Source organism: Tauraco erythrolophus, chromosome 14, assembly GCF_009769465.1.
Source record: "Tauraco erythrolophus isolate bTauEry1 chromosome 14, bTauEry1.pri, whole genome shotgun sequence".
Lineage (NCBI taxonomy): Eukaryota > Metazoa > Chordata > Aves > Musophagiformes > Musophagidae > Tauraco > Tauraco erythrolophus.
In genome coordinates, this window is record NC_141478.1 from 11,487,579 (window position 1) to 11,511,047 (window position 23,469).

Here is a 23,469-nt window from a genome sequence, read left to right on the forward strand (position 1 = left end):
AAATTTTAAATTGCCTCTAATATGTAAATTTTTTTTTCCTTTTTAATTACAAATTACATTTTTCCAAGAAATATACCATCCACAATAAAACTGGCAGCTAGCTTACTTCAAATGACCTTATAGGCTAAACTTTTTTTTCATAATTTTTCTCGTCTTTGCTGAAAAATACCTATGCAAGACGTATGTGTAGAAATTATAAAAACATGCAGCATATGTACAAACTGAAAAGTTTAAAAAATATTAGCTTCATATACATGTAAATCTACTTGGATATATCTGAAATTAAATATAAAAATTTCACTGCCTAAAATAAAAAAAAAAACAAACAAAAAACCAAAAATGTTTTTCAGAGAATCTGAGACAACTAGTGAAAGCTGTACAAAGATTTCCACCAGGAAATGTCTTATTCGGAGAAGTTTAAGTTGTTACCGTGTAGAAATAACTGTTAATTAATTTTGTCGCATAATTCATTTTCAAATTGTCAGATTAAATCAACAACATCACCCTTAAAACTGTTCTGTTTTTCAGAAGTTAGATTCATACTAAAATCAAAAATTTCACAAAAACATTGGCTTCTCGTGTTTCTGGATCCCTTCAAAAAGATTTATCAACTCATTTTGAAACTGTAAAAAAAACAACTATTTACAGTATTTCATTTTAAATACTTTTCACAATTTCTAAATTCAGAGTTTTTATGTTACAAGAAATTCACCAGAGCTCACGGCTTAAGTCCAGTTATCAACTTGTAGCATCTTCTCTATCATGTAATCCTGTGTCTGTACCTATACAGCGTACAGTTCAAGATTGCACTGCAGGTGTTGGAAAGTAACAGGCTTTGCAGTATGTTCGTTTTTTATTAAACAGCTTCTTTATTAGTCTGGAGGCGGTTCATCGCCTCTAACTTCTGCCGATAGGCCTCTGCTTCTTGTTCTTTCTTTAGAAGCTGCTGACGGTATTTTTGTGCTTCTCTGTTTGCCTCATCCAGCTGTTTCTGAAGAGTTTCTCTTTCCTATTAGAAACAGAACCAGCAATATTTTGTCAAATACGTTATCAAATACAAGTTAAAATGGCAAATACTTTTCCTTTACACGCAGCTCAAGCGTTAGGGTATCATGTAGAAACTGTTCAGTTCTTACTCAGGCAAACCTACATGAATGCTGCTGTGTGAGTTAGACATGAACCCCTACTCCAGACAACCCCTCACGATAAGGCTTAAAGTGTAAAAATAGCAAACCCAAGTTTCTATAGCTGCAAAGATACCAAGCAAGTCTTCATGGAAGACGAGTGAAATAAAAAAGTGGAAGCATGGTGATCAAATACTAACATCATACAGTAACGTTTGTCCAATGATTTAATTCCCTTTGTTACTTTATAAAATTGGAATCCAACCTAACAGGATTGTCCCTTTCTGTTGTATTTCTAATCACCAGTTTGCAATGGAAAGTGACAGCTGCTCACTAACTGAAGTATATACATATCTGGGTTTTAAATGAAGCAATCTAAAGTGATTGTTACTGTGCAATCCAGAGGTATAATTACATCCCAAGGACACCATGTTTTTATGAATTAACAGGCATTTAGCTCAGTAAGTTTTTTCAGTTCAAAAGGAGTAACCTAAAGCTTCATCCTACATACAAGTTTGTCAGGGATGACTATAAAATGGTTTCCAAACAAAATTCTACAGGAAATGCCACTTCCTATGAAGTTGCCTTAGGAATTAAGGAGAATGTATTTCCATCTCCAGTGACATAGGTACTGTCGTTTTGTTTGATGTTGCACTGAGCCAAATTGAAAAAGCAATTTGCTTGGAAAATAGTTTTGTTTTGATCTTCAACCAAACACCATTTCATTAAAGTGCATCATACATTTATAAGCAAGGTAGTATTTGATTTCAAATCACTTTCCACTGTAGTTGTTAAGTAGCCACAGGATGGAGGCTGTCAGAGAAGCAAGGTACTTCCCAGAAAAACAGAACTCTTATAAAAAAACAAGGCCCAATGAAAACAAATTGCCTTTTCACCTTATTCCCATCCCAGCAGTTAAGTATCACATTCCCATTTAATATCTCAGTTGCTAGAAGCTGCTCCCACCACATTCCCGTAACAGCATCCCTATTCTTCACCTCTTTGATGCACTCACATATTTTCATGGTCAGAGCCTGAAAATACGAAATACTCTGCCTCCCTTCTACCTGCTACTGTTCTCATACTTGTCACAGTCACATTTAGCAGTCACACGCTGTGCTGAATGTGCTGGAATATAATGACATAGGTGATCAGATCATTGCTAATAGCAGCATCTGTATGGCAAAAACAACAGGTGAAGGAGATACGTTATTAACAGGTTACAAAGATCAGCTGTAACACAGAACAGAACAAACTCCATTAAGTGCAACCTGATTTTACATAGGGCTTTAAGAGCTGAAGGAAGCTAGCTAGAGTTTGCTGAATTTGGAGCACATGCTGATAAAACAAGAGCTCATCTGATCTTGCTTACTTATTCAAGAAGGAAGTTCAGCTTCCACCTCTGAAAAGTTAAGATTTTGCTTTTTAAGCAACTTGATGAATGGCCAACCCACGTGGCAAACAGACTGACGAACGCCAAATGAGCGGTAGAGCCTACAGCTCAAAGGATCTGAAACACACCAATGACGTTCCAGCACCAGTCCAACCAAAACATACTGCTCTTTCTGTAAGTTATCTGTGTAGTTTAATGGGTGCCGACAGCTCATGTAAAACAGGCTCATGGAGCAGAAAGTTGGTGAAAAGAGCTACAAGACAATTCTCAGGGAAGCAGTCAAAACAGTTGATCCTGCTGCATGTGGAAAGCAACCCTTCCCTCTTGAGGACACTCAGCCCTGAGACATACAGAGCTGGCCATTATCTATCTCATGAATTTGTCACATAAAAAAGTCAAAAATCTACTACTGACAAGAAGCAAAGCTCCTCTATCCACTGGGCTGCAGAAGAATAAGAACCACCAGCAGCTCACTGGCCAGTGGTTCTGCGGTACGTTACAAAAGGCAAGGTGCTATCGCTACTACAGAGCGCGTGCAGCCTGCAAAGGCTTAGGGGTGGAGAGGTTCTCAGACTACATCTTAGGAGCATTCCTCACACAAGAGAGAACAGAGCCACGTGCCCACAGGAGTACAGCACATGAAGGAAGGGATAGAAAAAAAGGATAAGTCTCAGTGGCAGAGACAAGAAGATAAAACCAGCATCTACCAGACAGACTAGCAATTCAAAAGCACGTAGATTAGTCCAGCCAGTAACAGGTGTAGTTTTTAGACAGTCGTAGTCCTCACGTAATCAGAACGAGTTCAGGAACTGAGGCCAAGCATACTGTCTAACTAGGCAGCGGAAGGAAAGCAATGCTTCTGGAGGAGTAATGCAGACCCACAGTGGATTGAACATTGAAAGCTGGTTCCTTAACTTCGACATCCCGAATAGGCAGGACTATACCTGGTCTATTAATCTAATCAAATCCAGACAGTACTCTTAGGGCATTCTTTAGAACACAACTGAAGTGTTCTAATTACCTGGAGTCCTTTTGTATCAGTGTAAAAACCTACCCAGGTAAAAATCACATTAGAGGATCCTGAGAGCTCTTAAGAAATCTTCCATTTTATGAGATAATTTTCTTCATTACATGTAACTTTTCTTAACAGTCTATATATTGACAACAGGGACACTCCATAACTAAAATAACCAAACCAAGCATTCTTTTTAACAACAGAAGAAACAGGGATACGAATTCACTAATACAACTAATTTACAATTATGATTTTTCTTTTAGTCTAATGAAATTATTGTCCTGGTTCTAATGCGTGCCACCTTTCAAGTATACAACATGGGAAAAAGTCAAATTCAAGAATGAACATAAAAATCACTGTATGTTAATGAATTATGCATGAAAATGAAAAACAGAGTATCTGTGTGACAGGGTTTTTTTTGCTGCCATTCTACGTTTAAAATATCAAACTGTTTAGGAAAACTGCTATCACTCTTCAAAATGAACTGAAACATTTGAACTTAAGAGATCTGAAAAATCAAAAAACACGACTACAGCTTTAGTCGTTCATACTTTCACAGGAAAGCTTGTCACCTCACATGAATGGGAAGATGTTCAACTTAAAGACTTTCGAACTATGGTTAACTGTTCATACGCTATGAATTTAAAACAGCTGAAGAAAGCACTCTTAGCCTTGAATCAACTCTTCATAACGAAATAAAGGAATGAACCAAAGTGAGGCAAAGAAACCAAACAATAAAGGTTTTCTACATTAAAAAAATATTTTAATGAGGGCAGAAGTCTCACTTCCTCTACCAACTTCTGTGATGATGAAGTTTGAAGTGAACTGACTTTATGCGTACTCCTGTAATGCCCCTGTTACCAACGTGAGGCAGCACCATACCCCTGTGAGCCACAACACGGCTCCTGAGGTCAGCTGGCCTCCACACAGGGCTGGACAAAGCCAGTCATCAAAACTTGCAATTAAAAGTAAAACAAAATAACTCATTTAAACCAACCTCTTTCGATACTGGAGAAGTGTGCTTAAAATATACAAGTGGAACTGATAATCCCCTTAAAAGAATTATTTGTACTGTTACACCAACTATCTGTAATTAGGAACAGGTCAATTTATTCCTTAACCAATTTAGATTTTTTTTTTCCCTTCACCTAATAGAATTATTAAAATACTTAAGGAAATGTAATTTCCTTTAGGAATAATTCAGGCAGATGTTTAAAAGTGTGAACAAAAGAAATGCTTTTATTGTAACAGTCATACACTTAAAAAAATGCAGCAAGAAAATTTCAACTGTCATGATAATCTGTAATGACGACAAAGCTGCAAAAGCCAGAGGTATTTGATGTGACAACTTAGGGACAGGGAAAGCAAGTGATGAAAGGTGGTAATTATTCTTATTAGACATGGATAACATATAGCACATACTGTACAATAAAAAGTATTCAATTAGGCACAATTCAATAATATGCACAGGAGCTGGAGAATACAACCTTCAATAAATGAATATCATGGAGTTGACAAAAAAAGCACGTACAGCCTAGTCAAGGCAGACACCAATTTTCATAAACTTTTGGTCAAAACTGGTCAGCACAGTTAGAAGTAACAGAAGGAGTGAGATGGTTGACCTATTGTGGTTAATATAAAACAGCTACAATTTTAAATCGAACAGCTATGTCTATTGGTTATATATAAAAAGAAAAGCTCTCTCAATGTTTTTAGGTCTTCTGCACTATGATTTTAAAAAAACAGTATGGTGTGAAGATGTGTAATAGTGAACTGCTCCAGATTTTTTATTTTTTTTTTTAAAAAAAGGGACAGATAAAAGTTGACAAACACAGAATCTTACTGTTTCACATTTCCATTAACATTATCTAGATATCATGAATGGAAAGGAAACATTGCTAAAAATATGATCTCACAATCAGGACAAGCATGTGGTCATAACAGAAAGATGAGGGTACAGTACTCTCATTCACTGCTAGCGGAAAGAGTCAAGATATTCCATAGTATATCAGTACCTAGTTCTAGAAACTGGCTAGTGACCTTAAAGGAAAAAATAAAAAAATTTAAGTTATCATATACTTAACAAGTGTCACCTTTACGTGCACAACCAGAGAATGAAGCAAACAGCCCTCCTATGTTATTTTCACAACAACTTTGTAAAAGATGCACTCCAGTAACAGGGGAGACTGAACAAGTTATTGTTTCACACACCTCATTCTGTGGTAACACAGAAATTAAACTCTAGAACAACACAAAAAACCACAACCAAACACTCAGTGCTGAACATTCTGTTTAACACATATCATGTAATATACTCCTTACTTCTATTTCTGCAGACTCCACACGATTTTCAACAATCTCAATGCACTGTCTCTTCACTGGCGGTTCTTCACTTATCACAGTTTCTTCAGCAATGTCTGTTGCTGGAACTGTTAATACTGAAAACATTTGTACATAAAAAATACATTTACTTCAAACAATATTTGCACTATATAAAATTCATATAATCAAGTAATTTTATTAACAGCAATAAAATGCTAAGACTTTCCCTTACGAAAACACAACTAGATAATAAACCACATTATAAACTCAGCACAGGGAAAATTTACTAAAAACTTTAGCTGCTTGTATGCTACTATAGAATTCTAAATTTTTTTGTTGCTGAGGTCTACAATAGCTGCTGTCACTCTGGAGAATCATTGCCGTTTTTCAGAGTAAACAGACATGGAAGTGAATTGCAGCAGCTACCAGTCTGTAAATTCTGTAACTCATGTAGCAGACCATCTCCTTTACAAGGTTTCTTAAGCAAATACTAAATTACAAAACCAGCTTTTGATTTTGATTAATTAGAACACCTCAGGTAATCTGAAAATCCAGTAGTTGTTGACTTTAAAGGAGAAAAATCAGGGATCTAAAGACATCTATACTCTAACTTACTCATGCAGCCATCTGGCAAGTAAATGTTGTAACTGTCCCTTCAATTACTACCTACACACATTCACGCTTTCTGATAACTAGCTGTACTTGTTCAGACACACTGTAAACCAAATAATTTGTCTCCAGTGTACAACTCTTCAAGCTCCATGCTGGGAGTTGTTTTGAAGAAACCAGCGAAGGAATCATTTTTGTCTAAACAGTAATAGCAGAGTGTCTTTAAAAGAAACCACCCAAAACACAGGTAAGTCACAAACTAGCACTTGATACACTAGCAGCTTCCACAAACAAAGTACACATGGCTCAAAAGGACAATCTGTGTCACCCTAGCTTCACTGGTTCTGCCGCTGCTCCTCTAAAACCTCAAGCATGCAAGACTTGGCTTTTGCTCTGTTAAGAACACGCTCCGTGGGACTTGCACAGCTTGCTTCATGCATCAGATTTCAAAATCCGAGCTTCACGTCCCCACAATATTTCGAGAAAGACAATAGCATAAGTATTGGAAGAAGGCTTTTGCTTTACTCCATCTTCTAGTTTTCATAACAAGTTTGCAAGAATTAAGCTTACTGAAGGGAAAGCTAGTAGCTATCACTTTTCCCTTAAATGTCCCATTTCTCTTCCATACAGTTTAGTAATTCCATTCTTTCTCCTAATGCAGAGATTCAGCATTACACAAACCTGTCCAAGCTATTTGCATCTAACAATTTATTATTATTACTGTAACTAAAATAGCGCCTCAAGCTCAAACCACACAAGTTTCCACTCACCTTGCTGTCCATCTGGCATGGTCACAATGATTGGCTGCCCTATTCCACTGGTTGGAATTGAATGCAGATTACCAAGCTGAATGCCATCAGTAACTATAGTAATAACTTGTTGACCTCCAGAACTGACAACTTGCTGAATAGCACCATCCACAGATTCTGCAGTCACGACCTCTTCTGTGGCCACAACTATCAACAGATTAGTAAAGGAATTAAGTCAATTTATAAGTTAATCTTTATGATTTCAAACACATTTTGGTATAGCTGAGACAGAATTTTTTCAATGTCTTTTAAAATCTGATTCCCCCCCAACCCCACAATTCATGCATTACTACGTATTACATTGTTCACAGAAATCTTTCACCAGGCCAACACAAAGCACTAACATTTTCTAATATACATGCAAGTCCGTTCTGGTCTATCTTCCTCAATGTAATAATTTTTTTATTTAGCATGTTTCCTAATAGATACATCTCACTCAAAACTGACACTTTGGGTTGAGTGTAAACATGGCAGCAAGAACAAGTGTTGTTTTTAAGAACACAAATAACTTTTCCATTGTACACAAGCTGGACTAAGTTACACTAACAGCAGAATAAATTAAAAAAAAAAAAAACAAACTTGAAATACTACCTTGAAACTACTCCTCATCCTGTACCTTGCTAGGTGTACCTCAGGACCAAGCCCTGATTTCTCTGCTTACCATAACGGTCTTCAGGACAGTAACAGATTGAAGCACCTCTAGAGAATCTTAAAAGTTTTCTCTGTACTACATGGGCACTTCAAATACAACCACAACTTTATTTATTATACAAAGTATGAAACAGGACTAAAGGAAAAGTCCGGCAGAGCTGACATTTTTACAACTTCGAAGGAGAAAGATAAACAAGTAAAATAAACATTGTATAATTTTATAGGTAAAAGTAAAAATAAAAAATCCCAGCTCGACTAAATATTTCAAATTCATGATTTGATAATGAGTATACAGCTGTGAACTCCCACAGTTCTGTATTACATTCACAAATCAAGGGAAAATAAGGAAAAGACTGCATTCAGAACTACAATCCATACCACAGCTTGCACTACACGCTGTAACTGAGGTCTCGCATCACCACCCCTATTTTTTAAAAACAAGATACTGAGACAAAGAGCAAGATCACTAGTAGCATAATCAAAGAATTTCAAGCACACTCACTCAGTATTTTCTTTTCAATTTGTCAGGGTAAAAGCAAAGCCTTTGATTTAAATAACAGACATTAGAGTGCTTTCTATCTACAGAGAAGGAATTTAAACCCTATAGACTGTGTTGTGATGCTCAAGATGAGAAGGTAGATAAAACCCTGAAGCTTTCATCTTTTAAGTTAATTACAGTATAACACACATACAAAAATCACTCTCTAGTTCAAATAATGACTGCAGTCACTGCCTTCTGAAGATCTTTATGTTCAGAGACTGCTGTCCTATAGCACTGCTTAAATATTCAGTGTTTATTCAGTAAACCAAAACAGTAAGTCCTACATGAATAAGCGGTGTTGTATTGAACTTGATTTGGCTTCCAAGCACAGGCTCAGCGGTTAAGAAAGACCACTGTCACAAAAAAATTCCAAGTCCTAAGTGCCAATACTAGCTGCTGTGGCAACAGCTCTGATCTTTCACTTTCAAACTCAATGTTGGGCTCTTAGTTCTGGAAAGAAACATTTTTAGGACTTCTGCAGACCTTGAAAGAAAAAAACAGAGATTTTGTCTAAAAATAAGTTCTTCTTATATAAAGAAAAATATCCCCATAAATACAGTCCTTATTTCTTTCTTGCTCTCCTTCCATATCTATATCCATATAATCATTAGTTACCACACTACTTCACACGCCAAAGGACAGGGGCAGTGATTTAAAACAGCGGCACTATTGCTTTCAGTAATCTCTGTATTAATGTGCATTACTTTCTTCTGCAGTGTGTGCAGGGAAAGAACCTGCACGTGCAGTAAGACATACACCTAATTCCAACACAAGCACACCAAATATTGCATTTAAAATACGCATCTTGAATCAGATTTTTCTCTGATCCAGGTCCAAGTTCCATACGTTCATCATGCACCACATTTCTACGTAACATCCATGTCCTCGTATACGCTTCATTTGAGTAACAATCAAAAAAAAAAAAATCATAATTCTATTCAGCTCCAGTGAGAAGTACCTTCCTTTCTTTGGTTTTAAAAAACTGCTGTGTTTTTAACTGTAAGACATGAGGAACTAGGGGGAAGAGACCAGGGTAAAGCTAACTTGGAAAGAGGAGAAAAACCTAGACAGAAAAAACATAAAAGGCAAAAGCGCTTTGTCCAAGTTTATAAATACAGTCTTAAATACAGGAGGCTAAATAAAAGGTAAAGAGCCAAAACCAGAATTCTCAATCCCTCAAATTTTTGAGCGTATTTATAAACGGATCTTTTATAAGATCAGCATAAAGTTTTTTTTGTTACTTGTTTGTTGGGGTTTTTTTTCCCCTTTGAACACACTTACTACTAACGTGCAGATGACAAAAAGCTGCTTTTGTATCCTTTACACTTCATAAACTATTAAAGGAGTAAGAACCCAGGAAATAATTTGCAGACAGTAAGATGCTGCAAGACTGCCCACACATCTGCTTAAAAATCAAAGCAGAAGAACTGAAATAATCAGGGAGGTCAGGAATGATGCACACTGCATTACTGAAGGTGGGAAGCTACTGCATCAAGACTTCAAACCTATCCCTTCCTGCCTGTCATCTCCTGCCTCCTCCCTAACAATTTTTATCTTCAGAGGTTTACTGACATGTAACATAGGTTACACTGCACCACTGCAAGGGCAAGGCCCTCAAACACAAGAACACCTAGTTGTGACCAAAGTCTACTACCAAGTCCTGAATACACATCTACTGCTCTGTAATCCCATAAAATCCTTTTTCAAGTTTCTCTCTCCCACAACTAGATCTGAGTTTCACTGAAATACATTAATTGATTGAAAACATCAGCAGCTTCTTCTGTAATGAAAGGCACTGCATTCTGGTTTTGAATCATTCACTTCACTTGCAATATTTAAATGTCAGATAACAGTATAGTTGTACTTAGGTATCACTTAGAGAAGTAGTAGAAGAAAAGAGCTGTACTAAGAAGGTGGCTTGCAGGACTTCAAAATACTGAAAACTCAGGTATATGTTGGGATGTAGCTGTCATGCCAACAAGTCAGAGTACAGATCTCTTCCATGTTTTCAGTGAAAACTGCGTCCTTAAAAAATTACGTCATCTGCAGAGCTGAATTATGTGAGAACTTTTAAGTACCAAAGACTTTGGCCATGTGAAGTATCCTAGTTCTGTAAAACTTATCATATTGATCATCAACAAAAACGTAAACTAAATGCTTATCTTTAGAAATGTATTCAGAAAAACTCAGGTTACCATAAGCATCATAAGTCGTTGGTCGACAGAGGGTTGTTGCTCTCCATTTTGATCTCCAGTCACTGGTTTTAAAATTAGGCTCATCTTGCTACATCTCAAATGACTAACCAGTGCTCAAAATCCCTAGCTAACTTGGAAACCACGTTAGAGTGCTACATGTCAGTATAATAAACACTGTAAATACTAAATAAAAAGGCAATTTTGCCTACCATAACACTCTAGTAGCTACAGACATTTCCTACCGCCTGAGAAAACTGGGGAGCAATGTATGCAAAACAGCACTAGGCAAGCAAGGCATGCATTAAATACTTCACAGCTCTGTTTAGAAAGCCATGTCTCCACTAAACCACCTTTTAAGATTCTCAGAATAACAGAAGTTTTTATTCAAGTGCACCATATAGCCTAGTTCAGAGACAAGAACTAGGGATTTCTGTGTCCCAAAGCTAGCTAACAAAGAATTAACATAGCACTTGATCTCCTAATACTAGTTTTACCTGATTTTTTAATGCAATGGCAAGATATTAACACACACAATTGGAAAACATGGTCTGGAACAAAAGTTTAGTGGCATTCTCTTATAAAATAACTTGCAATAACTCAGAAGCTTTTGATCACATTTTAGCCTTATTGTAGATGGTATCACAACTTGCTTAAATTATAAAAGGCGGTCTTTTCCTTGCTTATCTCTCTCTCAAACCCATTAGTGGTAATGACTAGTCTTTATAATCCACTTTGATGCTGTAAGACTCCTGACTGCTATTTCTTTCATCACTTTGCGTGTTGTAATGAACAAAAGTGAAAAAGTACACAAAGCAAGCACCACATTATTCAGAAAGAATGGAGAAAGATATCCGTTGCAGAATGTGGAACCTTGACCAAAGATTTTTTCAGACAAAGCAGTAACTGGCGAAGTTCCATGGGACAGAGGTGAAGGTTTTTTGTATTAAGAAAGAGGAACACAAAACTTGGGAACTAGGGGCAATGGAATTCCTTGTGCCTTTCTGGCTTCTTGTCATGGCCTTACGGAACAAGAGAGTGTGCATACGGCTGCAGTGAGGGGAGCAGGTTGCCTCTTCCTAGGAGAACAGTAATGTATTGCTAGGCTTACGTTTACCTGTAGCACCGTGACAGCACAACGGCCTGAAATGGGACAGACTAATCACTACATGTTATTATAAATGCAAGTAGAACGCCTCAATGTTGAAAATAAGACCCATCAAAACTCTAACGGGCAAACTGCATGTTAAGATCACCAACTACTCTTGTGCCTTTTGGGTGAAAGAGCAAGAAAACTGCTGATAAAGAATATGCAAACAGCATTGGGGGCCACTTCCCAATATTTAACAGAAAGAAGCATTCAAAGAAAACATTCTCCCACCAAATGCAACTAGACTGTATGCAGACAAAGATGGGAATTCAATCTCCTGAATTACGCCTGCTTTCAGCAAGATGAATGCCACTCACATTAGGCCCAGAAATACCAGTTGTAGTCAGGAATCTTTTTAAGAAGTAATTGTGCATATGAATCTGGCAACCTTCCAGGTGAAAGTAAAGGAAAAATTCTGTTCACGCTGAAAAAAGGAAGATTGTAATCTCATTTCTGTATGAACTGCATCTCCAAAAGTGCCGGTTATGTACTTTTGGTTTATTAAATGAGGTTAAATGACTTAGCTTTCTAACCTGGTGTTTCTGAAGAATTAGACAGCGGAGCCGATGCTTCTGCTAGAGCTGCCAATGTGGCTAATACCGATGTTGATGAATTTCCAAACTGGACAGCAGACACTCCTGTTTCATCTAGGAGGATGAAAAAAAAAAAAAGATGGCTGTTAAATTTAAAACCAGCAAAGTCTCTTTTTTTATTATTGCACTGAAGCTTCTAACACACACTTTGTTCTCAGCAACATTCTGCTAAAGTAAAACGCTATTCTGAAGGCAACTTTGTTAAGCAAATACAACTTCTGATAATTTCTCTGTGAAGACTGTTGTTTTAAGTACCTAGATATTTAAAACACGTAAAAAACTCTGAAGAGGAACATGGTAACTACTCTATTCTTACCACTGTTCTTCCTCAAGCCTTTTCACCAAACAGTGAAAATCAACTGAAGTATAAAATCCCAGTAGCTATCCCTATAGGCATCTAAATACCTGTTCCATTTGATGTATTTGCAGAAGATACCAGACCTGTTAGGTTCACCACCCCTCCAGGTCCAATGATGAACTGCGGTGTTGCTGCATGTATCGTCACAGTGTCTGGACTCTCTGGATTCGTATTGATTTGGTTCTGCATTGCAATCTAGGAGACAAAGGTAGTAACATCATTCCAATTGTTGGCATACAGAAGTTATTCACTTTGTAACAACTAGAATTATTGCACATTCCACTCAAACAGGGAGGATCTCCCTTGTTATACACATGCAATACACGCACATTGTACTCTGTGTAAGTACACGACAGGTTTTTTTGGCTAAAATCTAAAGACAGAAAGTCTGCTGAAAGAGAATAATGACACATCTCTACTTCTCCTTACTGTTTATTGTAAACAAAGAGGACCATACAAAGACGACACCCATTTGTAGATGTGCAAGCTCATGTATGTAACTAAAACAGAAGCCTGAAGAACCAAAACTGCTGTGGCAGTTACATGCCATGATAGTAAATGATGGCATTCTTCTTTTTGTCTGTCTTTGAATTATTACTGACTTTTATTTACTATATACTTTCTGCAATGAAGACAAGGCTAAAGGAACAGACCAGAAGTTCATACAGCTCAAGCTGTCAAAGAACAACAGATCTACACAGTGGCATAATGGTATATTTTGGTTTGGTAATAAATAATATATTTATTATTTTCTCAATAATGCTTAGCACTTAATTTGCCTTTAAGGCCACTACTGAACAGCAAGCACACACTTCCATGGAAGTATCTATTATAATCCCGATCCAAATCGCTTCTCCAACAATTCAATCCTAGTTTTTCTAATTCAGGAAAAATTGGCATCTCTTCTCTTCTCTCTTGTTAGGAAATTAATATCAATATATGAATCTAATTGAACACTAGGGTATAGTCAAAACATACGAGCAGAGTAGGGAGCTAAGTTTTACATCCTGCTTGTGAAGACTCCACCTAGCTCTGTGTGCTACAACACTCAAACTTAAGAAAATAAAGGATATTTATCCTTGACTTTGTAGGTGGTGAAAAGACTCTTTGGCCAACTAATGTTTGCTAACATTAATCTCGTTTCCATGTCATGAACTAGACTGGAGTTTAGCATCATCAGTCAATACATGGTCTCACAGTTGCTATTTTAAAAGTTTAGTTTATCCCACGTCTAAACAAGTACTTTGCTGTATGTTCCCTTAACATCATGAACCAAAAGTTACCTGTAATATTTCTGCAAGGTCTTCATTTCCATTGTCTACTGCAATATCTAATGCTGTTTTGCAAAATTTACTCTGAGCGTGAACATCTGCTCCATACTTTATTAAGAGTTCTACAACTTCTTGGTGGTTATGTTCAGTAGCCCAGTGAAGTGCAGTCATTTTGAGCATGTCCTTCGCATTGACGTCAGCACCGTGCTACAAACGAGATCATTGCATAAACTGTCATTAGAAGTCTGAATTAAATAATGCTGGTCATGGAATGAAACACAAAATTGCCTTTCTTTAGCATTAATGTCCTGTTATCTTATATTTACAGATTTATTAAAAGTTCTCCAATCTAACTACCAAATAAATTATTTACCTCAAAAGATTAAAGACTCCCTAAAACATAACATGTCTTGGTTCTGAAAGATGTTAATCAAACCACGTCAAATTAGGAACTAGTCTTATTTTGAAACAGCAATAAATAATTCACCTGAAATTATGAGGATTTTAATGCTAAAATAAGTTACAGTTTAATAGGAAAACAAAGCACCCAATGCACACAGTATTAATATTCATGTAATTTCAATGTTGGTTTCATGACCAAAAGGAAATTGCAAATATTTGATCATAAACCACTGTAATATCCCTGCCTCAGACCTTGTTTCAGCAGTCTTTACCTTAAGTAACACTTCTACTATGCTGGCATGGCCTTCTGATGCTGCCATATGCAATGGGGTTCTGTCAACTTTGGTTCTGGCATCCCGACTTACACCTGCTCGCAGCAACACTTCTGTTGTCGAGTAGTGTCCATACTGTGCTGCTAGATGAAGTGGAGATGTTCCCAACTGTAACATAATGGAAAAAGTGGAGTTTTAACAGATGTCAGTATGAAGTATTTCTTCTCATTCTGCAGCTATGAAACTCAAGTGTCAGGCCACCACTTCAAAATCATTTTCCCTTGTAGTCTCAAGGAAAGAAGCTGTTGGGGCTTTTACAGAGTATGAAGAGAAACAAAAAAAAGGGTTTTTTTAAAGATTTTTTTAATAATCACAACACACTAAAAACAGCTCACTGGAAGCAACTTTTTGATGTCTGTGCTATGCTTTTTCTGTCTTTTTGAGGTGTGATGTTTCAAGGAGCCTTACCCCATTTTGAGTGTTGGTCAACACGCCATACCAACATTGGAAGTTAAGTCTAGTCATCTGCTCAAAACAGAATCAACTTGAAAGTTAGGTCACTAAGGCAATTAAGGCTCTTAAGGGCTTGTAAACACCCTAGAGTTTTCCATAGCTGACCTCCCTATACAACCTATTCAAAAACACCTTCAAAAGACAACAAAGACTCTCTCTCAGCTGCACCTATTAGGTAGTTAGGACTGCTTTCTTAATTCAGACCTCTTACTACACTAAATGCATAAACACAATAACTAGGAGGATGATTGCGGCTTTCTCCCATTAACCATTCCAAAGTTCATCTTAAAAGCCACCAGAACAAACTCATTCACAGTCTACTAAAATCAGCAGGAGGTCATATGAGAAAACAGACAATTTTTATTTTGAATAGGACACTAGACGACGTGACTCGAGAATTTCAAGAGAAACTCCCAAGGCTGGCAATATCAATGCTTAATAGTAATAATACTATTTTCTTGATTTAACACTGCAAAAGTTTTCATTACCCAATCTGTGGTAAAAGGTGCTCCATTTGCCATCAAAATGCGAACTTCGTCATCTTGACCTGCTCGTGCAGCTTCTAAAAGTTTCTTTCCCAAATCTACTAGTGACATCTAGCGAAGGACATAAAGGAATAGAAAGAAAAAATAACAACATTAATACTATTTTAAGTACACAATTGCCACTGTCATTTTTTAAACGATTATTTCTGAACTACTCTGAAAAGTTCAAAAACTAGAGTTGGTATTTTAGCCGAGAGAACAAGCTTTATCAATTACAATAAGCAGCTTGATTTTAGAATTACTTTCGTCAGCCAAACAGAACTGACACTGGGGTGAAGATTTCAGTATTACAATGCTGTAACCGTAGCTGCTGCAAAGTTATATCAGATTAAATTTAAAGTGAACTGGATGCATGTTTCTTACAGCAGCAAGTGGTTTAGAGGCTCTCACCTGATACTGCAACCTTCTGCAGGTTTGCCCAGCTTTCAAATGGCACTCACTATGGCTGCTGCGTCACACACCCAAAGGCATTCACTTACCCAAAGTGCCCATACATATTTAAGAGGTACCACTATGTAAACACATTTAGGTAGACATGAAACACAACACCTTTCTGTCATCTTGTCCATCACTGTCACTTCATTTTGTTCGTCCTAAAATATAATTTCTGTATTTCTAGCTACAAAACATCACAACGGGCATATATTATTGTGCTCTCTGCATCAGATATATGAACTACGTCTGCCTGAAAACGAACACTATTACCTGCTTATGTTAAGTGCAAAATTTTGACTGAGACATGACAGATGCTAGCTGAAAAACATTCACATCTTCTTTAATCTCCCTCTTACAGCACTCAAAGTTCCACGTAATACAGAGCACGCAAAACTGTATATAGACAAATGCCACCTATCTCTGTTGCATCAAAGATTTCCTAATATAACATCTTTTTAAACCCACTCCATGTCATACTTGCTATTGAATTTGTTTACTAAAATAAAATTTAGAACTGAATCATAAATCACACTACTAACCAAAATATATCATTAAAGTTTTAGTCCCATAACTATGTTTTCCACTACCAGGATGATAAGAATGAAATTACTTTCATCAGTTTAGTTTCCAATCACAAGTGAAATTAAGCCTGTATTACTAATAACAGCAGTTGCAAGGCAACACAGCCGATTTCCCACACAAAGTTAGAGTATAGTTCAAAAAGAAATCCCAATAAGATTATTTTTTATGCCTTTCCTTGAACATACACTTCTATCACAAAACCAACATATTTAGAAAGTTCTCTGCATCTAGTTCGACTGGTGAAATCTTTGCGGCATATTGCTCAATAAGCTGAAAGCTATTGACTTTGGAAGAAATTGGAAAGGAAGATGGAAACACTGCAAACGCAGAACTCCAACATGTATCAGTAGAGCCATGACCTGGAGCAGATTACCTCTTTGCCTACAGAACTGACTGCAGGCAGCAATGTCCCCTTCACCAAGATAATACTTCATTTATGTCTATCCTTCTAGTACCCATGGACATGTTGATTTGTCTGCAGTCAGAAAACGCAAGAGGAGCAGGAAGGCAGCAAGGCAGGACAAACACTGATAATGGGAAAAGGAAGGAAAAAAGGAGCACAGAGTCAGATGCAGAGGAAGGAACAGCTGACTCTTCCATGAAGAGAAAGAGCAAAAGAGAAACAGGAATAGAGAAAAGCTACTATCTCTCTTAAAGGGTGACACTAGGAGTAACAATAGAACACAATAATAGGACAGAGATGTCACCTGGCAAGTGCAGCAGCGAAATGAAGGAATATAGCACTCCCTTTTTATGGCACCCTTTTTTTTTGGCAGAAGGAAGGAAAAAAGCACAAATACTTTTTCTGGTGGTCTAATACTACCACATTAAGGTCCTCGGAAGCAAAAAGAAAGCTGGAATTTAACACAAAATACTGAAGTTAGAAACTAATTTGGAAAGACAACAATTAGTTTGCCTTGCTTTTATTTTTGTTTTAAACTCTTTTGGAATTAGAGAATAATGGAGGCTGGAGGGGATCTCTCAAGGTCACCTAGTTCAGCCTCCCAGTCAGAGCCAGCCCAACAGGCTCAGGCTGTGCAGGGCTCAGTCCTGTTGAGTTCTGAATATCTCTGTGAATTAACATCCCACCACTTCTTCAGCCTCGTTCCAGTGGCCGACCACGCTCACAGTAAGAGCTGCCTTCTGTGTATACCTCTTTCTCCACTAACCAAAGAGACAGCCTTGATAACGGCTTATACTTGATGTCTGTTAGACAACAAAAATAGGTGAATTATATTAGAGTTCGTACATTTAACAACTATAACTATTCAGGACCTGCTGACCACACCTATACTGGTGAAATAATCTGCAAAGTTGTCACCAAAACCTTATGCAGAAAAAAAAAGAAAAAAAAAAAAAAAAAAAAACAAACAAAAACCAAAACACCACAATTATGGTGGCCTGCAAAATACCAGTCTCACCCCCAGGAGATGTTAGGGACAAACTTCAGCCTGAGGCTGACATCTTTTCAGAGCTTCTCTGAACCACCACTGTTGAATAAGCTGCCAGCGTGATAGTACCTCAGTTTTCATCTCAGTGTAAAACTGAACAGCATTGTACTACACTAAGAAATGCTCTAATCGAGGAAAAAGACTGACCTATAAGAGATCATACATGGCGTAACCTTCCATACCACCCATTACCTACATTAACCACCATCCCTTTGGGTGGTACAAAGTGTTTGTGTTTTAAACAAGCACAAAGCATCACAGAAGTTCACATATGTTTCATGATGCAGAATTTTAATTTCAGTTAAAACGATACGAATTTATTTTAGAAATGAAGTAAAAGTTTCAGTTCCTGTAGGGCACTTGAAAGCATGCTTGGGCCATCTAGTGGAAGAAAGTTAAAAACATAGAAAAATTACACTGTTGAACTCAAAAATAAAAAAATCACACTATACATCATTCATGCACTAACAACAGCAACTGAGGAGGCCTTTCCAACAAAACTCATGCACATTTAGTCACTTTTAACCAATGAATACTAGCATTCACAAAATTTCTGAAGAGTAGTCAACCCAAAGCTAATTTCTACTTGGCAGACCGTTCCAAGGACCAGTACTTTAAGGTCAGGAAACCCTTAAGTAATAACATGCCCCATACTTGCACCCATTCCCTTCCACTGGTAGTAATGGGCCACACAGAGTACAGTATGCAACGTCATAATTTCCGTTTCTTCCCTTTCCAGAAAAATTCTTCAGCTGCTCTCTTGAGATCAGTAGATCACTACAATAGCATAGTGGTAATATCAAATGCAAAGTTCTACATGTAGCACGATAAAATATATTTAAAATTGAAAGGCTATTTCCATTTCAAAGCAGCACTCTCGGTTAAGTACTGCCACTGCTCCACACAGCGTTACAAACCAGCTGCTGAACTGGGTTAGAGGGCACTCACTCCTCACTAACTGTGCCATTGCCATCGAGCTTGGCCAGCACAACAGCTGGGTAGTGCTTTGTAAGAGGATTCTTTCAGACAATAAAAACATCACTTGCTCTGAAATAAAGTCTTGAAACTATCATAGTTATTCTTATGGCAATCTGAGTATGTTTTCAGACTTCTAAGCTTTTCAGACTTCAGCTTCTACACAACTGTGTGAACTGAGGGGTTTGTCTACAACTGCGTAAACAGGGAAGAGCTTCTGCTGAATTTGGACTTCTTTGCATTAACCACCTCACGAACTTCCACATTTCATCCCTGCAATGCCTTTTGTATCATTAGCCAGCTGCCACAGTGAACTGGTAATTGAAATTTACATCACATTGTTATTACCGTTTTACTTCTGTTCAATAGGAAATCATACTGGGGTTTTTGTATCCATCTTAGATTTAAGTTGTTATACATTCTGTAAAACTCTAAACATCATGCTGTTGTCAGACGAGTATATAACAGCACTTGATCGGAGTTTAGGTGGAACTGTGTGCAAAATGAGTTTTGTGGTGAGGGAGAGGACCTGAAAAAACAGCTTGGGAAGCCTGCGGTCCCACACCACAGTCTACAGACAATAGAGGAGTCTACAGTCCACAGCAAGAAGATTAAGTTGGGCCTAAAACATTGCAGCACCTGTCAGACTGGTGTCCTGCTCCAAGGATCCTGGATCCAGCCTTTAGTCCTCTTCTACCCCTGCAGTGGTGAACATCAGTGGTCAAAAATCAACAGGCACAAAATACTTGTTGCAGAACATCTGCTAACAGAGATCTCACAGCCACCAGTGTACTACTACTAAGGCATGCTCCTAAGAGAGACCTCCTGAGGCTAGAAAAGCATGGACTGTGGCTGTGCAATTTACTAGAAGGAAAACTGAATCAACATACACTCTATCTACAATATGGATTTGCAATCATTCCTAAAAAGCCCAAGACAAAGTTCCATAAAAAGCTAATTAAACAGGTTTCCCTACTGAAATGACATGCAGCTGAATGGCACTTGGAAGACAGCTCGAGATCCATCATCTCTCACACTCATTATGTCTGGAAAAAGAATGCCCTTTTCCAAATGTCTTTTTTCTTTCCGCTATTTAAAAAAAAAAACCACACAACCTGCTTCCCCAGACCTGATCTTTAGAAATGCTATCATCCTACTGATTCAATACTGTACAGTATTTGCCAGAAATTCAGAATAGCAATTTCTAACTAATTTTTATGCCTATCTATACTAAGGTAAAAAAAAAAAAATTACAGAGTTTAAATAGCTGGCAGTAACTATTTAAATCTTTAACCAAGCACTCAGTTTTGATCATTACTAGAATTGAAATAATAGGATCGACTTGCTTTATTTTTTTACATCCTGATGTAACCACACAATACTCGAACTCAGAACAACTCCAAAAAGTTTTTTATTTCAATTACAGCTTTGTAACTTTCAAAAGAACCAGAAGGTCTGCATTAAACCTATGTGAATTTGCACATGCTAGCGTCTCTTAAAAACTTTGGTATGATTTTACCTTATATATCATTTAATGGGTATTATAGTGACTTACATAAGACAAACTCAAAAAGTTCCTGTATTGTTTCCTAAGGGAATCATATTCTTCCAAATGTATTTTGACAATGATTTCGTATATCATACTTCAAATCTTAATACAAATATCATAGGCTTACAGTATCCACACTTCTATTATGACAATGAAAATTACACTAATATATTAATAACGGTCAGCTTTAATTCCAGTGCTTTCAGCTTTCCTCTATGACTGTGTCATGTTTGTAACTAAATTCTCTCTAGGCTGCAGACTAGCAACACGACTTTCATGTTGGACTAAGCATGCATCAGATGAAAAACATCTGAGAACAGAGATCAGAAAAGCAAACATATATATTGAATAGCTTAGTGGTTAAGATATTCAAGCCCCTATTTATGCAGGTCTGTCCTTCAATTAGGTTCATACATTAATTTAAATTAGGACCAACCATCAACATAACTCCCATTAAATAATGCAGATGGCAAGAGTCTTGTCCTCAAAAAAGAGAGCACAGATTTGGCCACGATCTGCGACAAAATGCAACATCTAAAAAACATTATTATGCAACAACCATTGGCACCGATGAGGATTTGGGCTGGCACTGCTAACAAGCTATGAAGCTTTCACAGGCAAGTTTGGCATTAGGTACCAAAAAGGTTACATTACGGCAGCTACGACTGACATGAAGAATCTAAGGGATTGTGATGTAACCTTTGAACAGTGCTACAGCCTTAACAGTATGTCTCAGATTAACTGAAACTGGGAAATATCCCCAAACAAAAATCACCAACCTCTTTAATTAAAGCATCTGTTTCCTTACAAAGAATCTTCCTCAACAGTTTCTGCCTGCTACACAGGCCTAAAAAAAAAAACTAGAAAACAAACTGTTTTCAGTAAATAAAGCAGATAATGAACTAGAATCTACAGCTAATGTACGCTCAGCTGCCATGTATACTCCTTATTTACATGATTTATGTGTCCTTATAAGTATTTTTATGTTCACATACACTACAGCCAAACTGCTTTGTCTAATACTTCAGAAGTCACAAATAATTTTTAAAAAATATTAAGCTGAAGCACTCCGAGGTGTGCATTCACAACTTTTAGCACATTTAACTTCAATACGTGGTATGTGCCATTAAATAAGAGCTGCCTTAGTAAGCGGGCTAAAGGATGACGCACAACTGTTTTACGTTAAAAACCCTGAGCACAGACGACTTCCACCAGGGCATTTCACTGACGTGCTACGGGACAGAATCTCACCAAGAGAAACTACTTCCGAGTACCAGGAGGGAAAAGAACAGCAACAGTCCGAACTAACACATCTCATCCCAGGTTTACGCTCCCGTCACCACACGCTTTATTGAGTCCAAAGCGAGAGCGCACGCCGGCTGAGGGACACCGCAGAGGCGGGAAGCGCTCCCCTCCCTCCGACGCGGCCTCTGCTCGGGGCACCTTTGGCGCCAAGCTCCGGCACGCGGCTCGGGCGCCCCCGGGGCGTCGGGCCGTGACGGGAACCGGCCACCCGGCCCCACGCGAGGCCCGAGATCGGCCCCACGCGGCCCAGACCGGGCTGCCCGGCGGGGAAAGACGCGGCGCGAGCCGGGCCCCGCTCTGCCCCTCAGCGCCTGGGCCGCTCGCCGGGCGCGCCGCGCTCGCCCGGGCCTGCGTGGCGGCCGCGGGAAAGGGGCTGCCGCAGGCGGGCGCGGGCACCTGGGCCCCGAGGCGACCCATCCTCCCGCCTCGCCGGCCGCGCGGCAGCCCCCGGCCCCGGCGCAGCCCCTGCCCCACAGGCCGCGCCCGGCGCCCCGCGGGCCGCCCAGGCCGCCGCCGCGGCCCAGGCCGCCGCCGGCGGAGCTCGCGCCCCCCGCGCGGCGGGGTCCCCGGAAGGCCGGCCAGCGCGCCCGCTCTCCCCAACAGGAAATCCTGGCTGGGCTGGGCGCTGCGGAGGGAGCCGCGGCGCCGGGTTCCGGGGGAAGTGGAATTATTTTTTACCAGCGAAGAGATCAACTTCCACATCCGGTAACAGGGCCCCATACAAAGGCGCAGACTGACCTGGAAAAGCTTGGCCGGCCCGGGGGGGGTGAGGGAGAGACGGGGCACGGGGAGAGGACCTTACCGTGCTGCCGGCCCAGCCGCCGCCGCCGCGACAACAACCAGGGGCGCCGGAGGCCGCCGCTCATCGGCGCCCAAAAGCCCCACACAAAAGTCCCCGCTGCGCCCGGCGGAGGGACACGGCGAGCGCAGGGGAGGGGCGCCGCGTGCCGCGCCGCGCTGCCCCGCCGCCAGCCCGCGCCCGGGCGCCAGGCGCTGGGGACCGGACGCGGGCAGCGCATGGAGGGGCGCTCGGGCACTTACCATGGGGTGCAGGTATTATCTTATTACACAAATATCGCCGACAAAAGGGGCTCGGCGGAGGGATACGGCCTGCGCGCAGCTTGTCGCGCATGCGCGGCGGCGCGGGGAAAGGCGGGGGAAGCGGGGACTGGAGGGGCCCGCCATGTTCCGTCGCGCTTCCCGCCCGGCGGGGGGCAGGGCGCTGCCTGTCCGCCCGCGGCCGGCCCCGGCGGGCGGAGGCGGGATGTCGGCGGGATGGGGGGAGCCTGCTGAGAAGCGGGGTAGGAAATAAGAAAGGGGGTCGCCGTGCCGCGCGCCGGCCTCTCGAGGCTCCTCTTGGCTGAAGGGCCGCCGGGGCTCCGGCTGCCCTCCCTGGCGAGGGTGCCCCGTCT

General features: G+C 39.6%; 1 protein-coding gene across 6 annotated transcripts; it reads right to left on the reverse strand.

The window, feature by feature from the left end:
* Positions 1-316: 316 nt before the first annotated feature.
* Positions 317-23,189, reverse strand: GABPB1 (GA binding protein transcription factor subunit beta 1). 6 transcript variants are annotated; one of them, XM_086620312.1, is made up of 9 exons: positions 23,109-23,189; positions 15,704-15,811; positions 14,703-14,870; positions 14,041-14,235; positions 12,805-12,952; positions 12,340-12,453; positions 7,234-7,419; positions 5,855-5,970; positions 317-1,009 (listed from the first exon to the last, which is right to left on the reverse strand). In XM_086620312.1, the coding sequence occupies exons 1-9, from the start codon at positions 23,187-23,189 to the stop codon at positions 857-859; spliced, it is 1,269 nt and encodes a 422-aa protein (XP_086476438.1). In that variant the 3' UTR covers positions 317-856. The 6 variants fall into 6 exon arrangements, with proteins under 6 accessions (XP_086476438.1, XP_086476444.1, XP_086476440.1 ...); XM_086620318.1 differs by having other exon boundaries at positions 12,841-12,952; positions 23,099-23,120; XM_086620314.1 differs by having other exon boundaries at positions 23,099-23,120.
* Positions 23,190-23,469: the final 280 nt, after the last annotated feature.